At 42.3% G+C, this 8,113-nt stretch overlaps 1 protein-coding gene across 1 annotated transcript; it reads left to right on the top strand.

Moving 5' to 3' along the window:
- Nucleotides 1–4,450: 4,450 nt before the first annotated feature.
- Nucleotides 4,451–7,900, top strand: LOC121712180. Its single transcript, XM_042096278.1, has 5 exons — nucleotides 4,451–5,135; nucleotides 5,902–6,096; nucleotides 6,272–6,357; nucleotides 6,573–6,971; nucleotides 7,491–7,900. The coding sequence occupies exons 1-5, from the start codon at nucleotides 5,025–5,027 to the stop codon at nucleotides 7,525–7,527; spliced, it is 828 nt and encodes a 275-aa protein (XP_041952212.1). The 5' UTR covers nucleotides 4,451–5,024; the 3' UTR covers nucleotides 7,528–7,900.
- The last annotated feature ends 213 nt before the right edge of the window (nucleotides 7,901–8,113 follow it).

Raw genomic sequence — 8,113 nt, 5'->3', positions numbered from 1 at the left:
GTGTGTGTATATATATATATATATATATATATATATATATAAAGTGTCAGCTGATCTAGAGGGGGATGTAGCCTACCTGTGTGTGAGGGGGGGCCGAGGGCATACCTGTGTGTATGTGAGGGTGGGTGTGTGTGGGTGGGTGACATCAAAGGCTACAGTAATATTATGTTAACTTCACATGGCTGCATTATATTAGACTTTTACAGACATTAACAGAGACAATCAAACCTTACCTGATTTTCAACAAAGAGTGCTGGCCAATGCTGTATCATCTGGCTCACAGGAGGCTTGTCCATCACAACCTCCTTTCTTCTAAGCGACAACGTGAAGGGCAGATTGCTGTGATGGACCTGGCAAATGAAACCGGGACATGTGAGTCCTAAGCGTGCCAAAGGACTTAAACGTGCACAAACACTCATTGTAAGGACAACGAAACGGTTCGCTTCTAGTACAGCTACCATGCAGTCTGTAACTTAATGCTTTAATATTTGTCCTCTCTTCTCGCAATTAAATGTGTGATACTTGCATTTCCAGTTTATGTTCCTTTCTTTATTTTAATGTTGCTGCATAATTTAGCATGTCGTTAGAAAGACGGAACGTTATGTAGGCTAAGGGATAACGACCACCGAAGTGTCCTGTTATGCGGGCGAGGGGCAAAGAACTCCCCGACGCGCAGCGGAGTTGCCTCCACCCGAGTCCATTTGGCTACCGTATAACTGGATACACCTAGAAGGCCGTTATCCCGCTTATCCCCCGGTTGCCACTGTAAAGCCATGCCTTTATAGCACGCAAAGGAAACACACGGTTCCGTTTAAAAAGAAGCCCACTAATTCAGCTTGTTGTACAACTTTCATTGATAGCATGGACAGTTAGGTTGTTTACAGTTGATTCCTTTGTTGCAAAGCCTGCCTCCAGACTCAACCGTCGTCCTACTATGGTTGTTATAATTACCATTCATAAGCATTGATATGGAACGGCGATAGTAGGTTAAGTTAGCATGTTCACTCGTAGGCCTATGTAATAGCAGAGCCCGTTTGGTAATAGCTAATGTAAAATGGCGATTGAACTTATGGCGAATGAACTTATTTACAGTTATTGGCTAAACTGCTACTTAGTGGAGGCTATCTAATGACAAACTTTAGTGTAATGCATTCGGAGGACGTGATTTCATACATGCGTGAAAATATGAGGTGAGTGAAGTTGATTCTGTAGGCTAGTTGTAGAACAAGTCGTTAATGCGTGTTCATGCTCCTTCTGTCTTAGCAACGCTGAGACTTACAGGATGTTATAGCCTACCATACTAAATCACGCTTCATGTTTTTTTTTTTCTCTTTTTACCATCGCGGAAAAATAAACGTTGCACGCATAACGTCGCGGTGACCATTACAGGACGTCCTCTCAAAGTCTCGTGGACGTCTTTTAGACCTCCTGAACAGAGGTCCGCGGGACGTAAAGGGAACCCTACACAATGTCGAGGAGGTGACGTTCGCCAGGGGACCTTTAGGGGACGTCGCCAGGACTTTATTTTGTTTACTGGGTACCTATTGAATATGATGCCGTCTGTGAGGTGTGCATTTAAACATGACATTAGAAATGCATTTTGCGTGCATGTCGCTGTCTCATACCAACCCGTGATAGGACGGTATTATTGCGCAGAAACGAGGTAATTGATCCTGATTCGGTGACATGGTGAGATTCAGATTTTACCTTATTACATTGCCGCCCCCTCTGCTATGTTCCACTGCTAGCAACCTGGCGATTTAGGCTGAAGATCAGCACCCTCATCATATGTGGGAGAAAAGTTTTTCAATCTGTGCACTTTTCTGCATTCTGTAGGCTTTGAACGTCTCATTCATGACTATTATTTAACCGATGAAAACTGAAAATGAATTACTTGCTGCTCCCGCATAAACCGTCTATTATTTGACAATCAATGTGTTTTCAATGTTGTAGCCTACAGCTCGCCACGCTGTGGCGCCCCTGGTAGTTTGGCTCCCACTCTCCCCTTGACCCTCCCATGAATGCAAAAGCATGACACGGAAAAAACACAATTTGCCATTTCCAGCTTCCGCGACAGGCAGTTTGCACTTTTACCTCAGTGCGGCCTGTTAGTACATACCTCGCAATGATTATGCACGCATGCAAAAGCGTTCGTACATCTGGCCCTGAATATATTGTTTCTGCCCAACAGGGCAACTCTTTATTCAACTTTGATACATGTGAAAAACCTTCACATGCACATCTTAACATGTTCATCCAACCAGGTCCGTATAGGTACACTAAAACAATAACTGCTTCAACACATCTGACGTTCTATTTAAACCAGATTTCCTTTCTTGTGCTCTCGTGCAGTGTGCTGGACAAAGTGGTACGATCGTGACGATCCCTCCGATACAGGTGACTGGGAGTTGCTCACCAACCTGCATAATGCGAACCCTAGAGAGATCTGCGCCAATCCCATCGCCATTGAGAGCAGAACTGTGGACACAAACACGCCCACGACCTTGACTGGCCAAGACTTCCTCCAGTAAGGGATTTTTTTATTAAAAAAAAATATAGTTATTTATTTATTTTACTACAATGTACTTCCCTTGTATATGTCAGCAAGAGTGTGAGTATTAATGTAAAATATATCTGACTGGCACATATCTATACCCCCACCCCTCTCTGTACAGCTACTCTCCGACGACTGGGCTTGTATGCCAGAACGGGCCCAAACAAGACTGCCGGGACTACAAAGTCCGGTTTGTGTGTCCTTGTTGAGGAAGAACTGGCTGTTGGAAGGATGAGTCTCCCACTGAGGACCCAAGGGTTTGATTGACCATTAGTACATGCATTAAAGTTGACTTCCCACACTGGTGTAGCAGTGATCTGTGTTGATGAGATGTATTTCTGTAACAGCAATGACAGCTGTTGTTATTGTGCTGTCTTGATCATTTAAAAGTCAACAAGCATGTGAAGTAAAAATAAAAGTAGCATGAAAAAACCCACGTTTGTAAACCTGTTTGTTTGTTGTGTTGTGTTCAAACTTCTCAAAGAAGGTGTGTTTAATATCAGAAAGGAAACATGTATAGAGTGGTGAAGTCCCGCCCCTTCCGTTTGCCTCTATGGGACCTATCTTTCAAAAAATTTTGAACGGCAGTCTATGGCGAAAAATAAATTATTTTCTGGTCCCGGTTGACTTGTGCCTTGAATTACCCATATGATGTTTGTCAATTTTAAAGACAATTTTTTAATGTAAAGATATTTGCAGTTTGTTTCGTAACTATTGAATTACAACATGGTGAAAGATCGTAATTCCAACAACTACAAACCCATCAGTCGCGCTAGTGACGTTAGCTCATTCACAGCCACACTAGATTGTACAAGCATACCAGCAACAGGTCTTAATTGGGCTTTCCTTGCCGAAGAAAATACCATGAGTCAGAGGATTAAACACATCAGGTAAGTTGTATTCGTCCATAGACTGTACATTACATACTGTTAAGTGACATAGCAGGCAGCAAGATGCAACCGTTAACTAGCATAACAGCTCTTATCGTTTCATTACGTTGGTGGCGTACATCGTTCGAGACGAGAGATGTAGTCCACTGAGTGGATTCGCACAAAACCAACATAACTTTTGAAGTCTATCGAACAACAGTACTTTCTTGACGTGAAAAATTATCTTTTAAATTAACACACATCATATGTGAAATTTGTGGCACAATTCAAACTGGACCAAAAAATAATTGTTATCTCTCCATTAACTCCCGTTCATAATTTTTTGAAAGATAGGTCCCATGGACCGGAAGTAGAAGGGGCGGGACTTCACCACTCATCTAGGGGTGTAAAGATTAACCGATACATATCGGTATCCGTTTTTAACGTGTGAGAAACGGCTACATCGATACGTGAAGCCCCATACCCTTTTCTGCTCGCTCAGACTGTCAATTACATTCCAAGCAGCGCGTTCATCCCACTTCCGGTTTTAAAACTATACGTGGTACGGAATTGTGGGTACTGCAGTTCGTTTTTGGTTACATTCACTGCCCAAAGTTGTCAAATGACCTCATTACCCATACATCTACTGCAACTTAAGCATGTAGCAACTTAAGCATGTGACAACTCGGTCGGCTTTTGTTTTTCGAAATCCAGCGCGAAATTAAAGACTTATAGCATTCCTAAACAGCAACGATAGTCTGTAGAGTAGCCTTACCTTTGATGAAGGGATTTCCTTAATTTTAAATAATAATTTGGCCCTTGCTGCTAAAACGATGCACAAATTATTAGCCAATGATTTTGTTCATACTCACTCAGACTTGTGGCATTATAGGTTTCTGCATTAGGTCTACTTTTGGAACAAAATAAACCCAGAGTTCATTGATTTGTAGGCCTATTTTATTCTTGTAGGGTAGGCTATATGAGAAAAGGCCAAGAGTTTCTTAAGCACTTTTATTTCGGTATTCGCTCTGTGCAAGACTCTACTTCCGTTCTACTTCCGCTCTCTTGAGTGTGCGATCCACTCCTTCCGGCAAGATGGCGCTGTTTTACACTCGGTGTCTTCAGGAGCTGCCAAAGCTTACTATATCGGACGTCCACAGGCTCGTCCGTAATGGATGCTCTGCCCCCCGGAGTAAACGGGAAAAGGGGTACAAGATGTATCTGTCAAGTTTCATTGACAACTATGAAGGTGAGTGTAAAATTGACAGCAAAACACATTCACATTGTGCTATCGCTAACTAACTAGCTAGCAGTAGCCAGACCCGTAGCTTCTATAGCTAAATATAGATCTCTCTCTCTCTCTCTCTCTCTGATATGATCGTTTCAGAACTAGAGGAAACGATTCAATCAGACGCAGAGAGAACATAACCTATCGCTATCGGACACTAAATTTAGACAGCTGTCAAGTTAGGATTAATATGAGATTTTCAGAGCCCCGATCAAGATTTTTAGTGCCCACGATCAAAATTAATTCAAAACCATCCTTGTCCGTGTTTGATCGACTTACGAGTGGAAAAGAAGTGTGTTTTGTCTAACATTACATGAATTATGTTGAATTCCCAGTATCAAACAAAGACCCTGCAGGGAGGGTGACCGTCAGGGCTGTATGTTATAGGTCCATGAGGAAACACGAGAAGCCTCACGACCTCAGAGTAGGGTGGACAACATGTGTTTAACCAGTTCAGTTCAAGATCAATTCAGTTATCAGTTCAAATCAGATTCTGGGGTGTTCGTGCGGCTATAGTTGGTGATGTGGATGTAGATGTAGAATAACAATAATACAATTTAAGTCTGTGTATTTGACAATAAGAAACCTAAGTGTGTTTATTTGACCTAAACCTGAACTGTACTTTCATGGACACTCCAGAAACTGGTTATACTGCTCCCGTTCTTTGGAGTATAAGTTTAAGTAAGCCTATTCATGGTTGGAACATTAGTCAGTATGAGGTAAGAGCTGACTTTGTACCCTCAATCTAGGCTATACAAATCTGTTCAACGCTTTACTAACACTATTGTTCTAACTATCATAATACCCAGTGTTTCCCACAGAATTGAATTCTATTTGTGGTGGTATGCAGAATTAACTCGAATGCAACAGTTTTTAACAAATTAGTGCAGCGCGGTTATGATTCTAACCAGATTTAAGCACAATTTAGTACAACCAGGAAAATCATTGTGTGGTGGTCAATGTTGATATTGTGGTGGGCCGCCACAAATAAGTCAATGTATGGGAAACACTGTAATAGCAATAAAATGGTGAGGCAGGCTTATTTGTTCTGGTTGTTCTGGTAGCCTAATGAATCATACCGCTACTGTTTGCTTGAACGATTAGCCTGCTCTCACCTTTAGTATTTTTTTTATAGTTGTTATGTAATGACTTAGTCTAATTGTAATACTAAAATCATGTTTTATTCATAGATTACTTTTGAGGGCAGCTCACCCATTAAAATTGCTGTGGCTGAGTGTTCCTGTGTGGCTGGAAACGCTCTCTGCAACCACAATGTTGCACTACTATACCAGACCACAGCGTACTCTACACTTCAGCTGAAAGCAGTACCACCTGTCCTGAGCTGCACAGAAACTGAGCAGCGATGGCATAAACCACGAACACTGGTAAGTACAAAAGAACTTAGGCTAATCACTAATTATTGATGTCTCATTTATTTTGGAAATTGGATATAAAAAAATTGCAATAAAGACAAAACAAGCGCATCATTACCACATATTTTACAGTTAGCTAAGGTAGCTCTGCCAATCACATTGTTTATTTGTTTGTTTACTGTGATAGGGTGTGAAACCAGGCAGAGTGGGTAACATGGTCTTCATCTCAACAAAACCCAAGGCAAGACAGTACACAGCTGCTGATGGTGTAAGGTAATAAGGTCACTGTCAAGTAATAATGTGTTCTGCAGTCATTGTCAGATTATTCATGGGTTTCATCAGGTCCCTTTCCACAGTTGTATTAATCAAGCACCATGCAGTCTGCATTGATAATTAAGGTGCTTGATGTTATACACCTGTGGAAAGGGACCTGATGAAACCCATGAATAGTTTCTTCTTTTCTAATTATGACATAACTGTTTTCAAAGGAGCAAGCGCTACAAAGCAGTGCGGGGGGACTTGCCAGACCCAGATGTCCTGAAGGTCGATGAGGCATACCAGGACTTCACGGCAGACCTTGCTCCGCTAATTACCACACTATCCATAAGTAGTGATGTCCCCCTCGTCGACTCCGCCTTTGGGACCGTTCAAGAAGGCAGCCCTATTTCATACCAGCACCCAGTGCCAGTGAGTAGGGTAATCATCCAACACCCAGACGCACCCCCTCCACCACCCCTGCCGTTAGATGGTCACAGGCTGGACCCAACCACATGTTCCTTTGTGTGCACTCACCAACAACACCTAAATGTAATGTCGCTTAACATCACTTTCGACATGGCAAGATCCATCGAGATGGCCACGAGAGAACAGAGTGGCAGCGCAGAGTGGCACAACCTGAGAAAGATGAGGCTCACCTCCTCTAGGTTCCGGGAGGTGTGCCATGTCCGAGGCCACAGCTCTGCAGAGAACCTTGCAGAACGCATCCGCAAAGGTGGGGCCCAGACGGCCTTAATGAAGAGGGGGCTGGCACTGGAGCCAGTTGCTATCCAAGAGTATGCACACTTAAAAAATGTTAACTACTGGCCATCAGGATTTGTCATCCATCCTGATGCTCCCTGGCTCGGATCCTCTCCAGATGGTCTCGTTTTTGACCCGACAGAGGTACCACCATTCGGGCTGGTGGAGGTGAAGTGCCCCAACGTAAAGAGTTATGTGGACTGCGGATATCTGCACATGCAGAGTGGCGCCTTGCGCCTGAAGCCAGGTCACAGCTACTATTGGCAGGTGCAAGGCCAGCTACTTATCACTGGGATGCAGTGGTGTGATTTTGTAGTTTTTGCAGAGGAGGACCTTCTTGTACAGAGAATTTATAAGGATGCTGGGGTCGCTAGGGTTATTAGGGAGAAGGGGGATTATTTCTTTTTCTATCATTACTTGATCTGATCTTTTAAAAATCAATGATTCATTCAATCAGTTATTTTTCAATCAGTTGATAAATGTTCTTGTTCTGGTTTTATTGTTCATCTTTACAAATCTATACAAAGCCTGAACTAATAGTAGGTTTCATTGTTCATCTTTACAAATCTATACAAAGCCTGAACTAATAGTAGGTTTCATTGTTCATCTTTACAAATCTATACAAAGCCTGAAGTGATAATTGTCACTAATGAAGGCCTGCAATTGACCTGAGACCATACCTTTTGTACTGGTTGAAATGAGAGCCCAAGTGTAAAAATCTATGTGGATTGTTGATACTGGATTATTGAATAAGTGTTGTTCAATATTTACTTATTAAATTCTACATGTTGTAATGTCATCTCTGTGTATTTTCATTTTCATTTCAGTAAAAACCCAAAGCCAATGTAACGATGACAATGACACAAAGACTTTTTTTAGAAGCAAGATAGGTCTTTAATTCATTGCTGAGTTGCCCATGCCTTCACTAACGGCCCATTCTGGTAATTGACCAGGAAGCAGGCCACACTGAACAGTTCATCAATGTTCCCACATATAGACAGTGGTATCTCCT

This window comes from Alosa sapidissima, chromosome 6, assembly GCF_018492685.1.
Source record: "Alosa sapidissima isolate fAloSap1 chromosome 6, fAloSap1.pri, whole genome shotgun sequence".
Taxonomy (NCBI): Eukaryota; Metazoa; Chordata; class Actinopteri; order Clupeiformes; family Clupeidae; genus Alosa; species Alosa sapidissima.
The sequence above is the reverse complement of the archived record's forward strand: the minus strand, read 5'-3'. Positions and strand labels throughout refer to the sequence as shown.

Bases quoted from the DNA above. Each gene is read 5' to 3' on its own strand.
- LOC121712180 (XM_042096278.1), top strand. From the start codon at position 5,025: ATGAATTATGTTGAATTCCCAGTATCAAACAAAGACCCTGCAGGGAGG. The intron at 6,097-6,271 runs GTAAGTACAAAA...TTACTGTGATAG, and splicing joins GGCATAAACCACGAACACTG to GGTGTGAAACCAGGCAGAGT. The intron at 6,358-6,572 runs GTAATAAGGTCA...CTGTTTTCAAAG, and splicing joins ACAGCTGCTGATGGTGTAAG to GAGCAAGCGCTACAAAGCAG.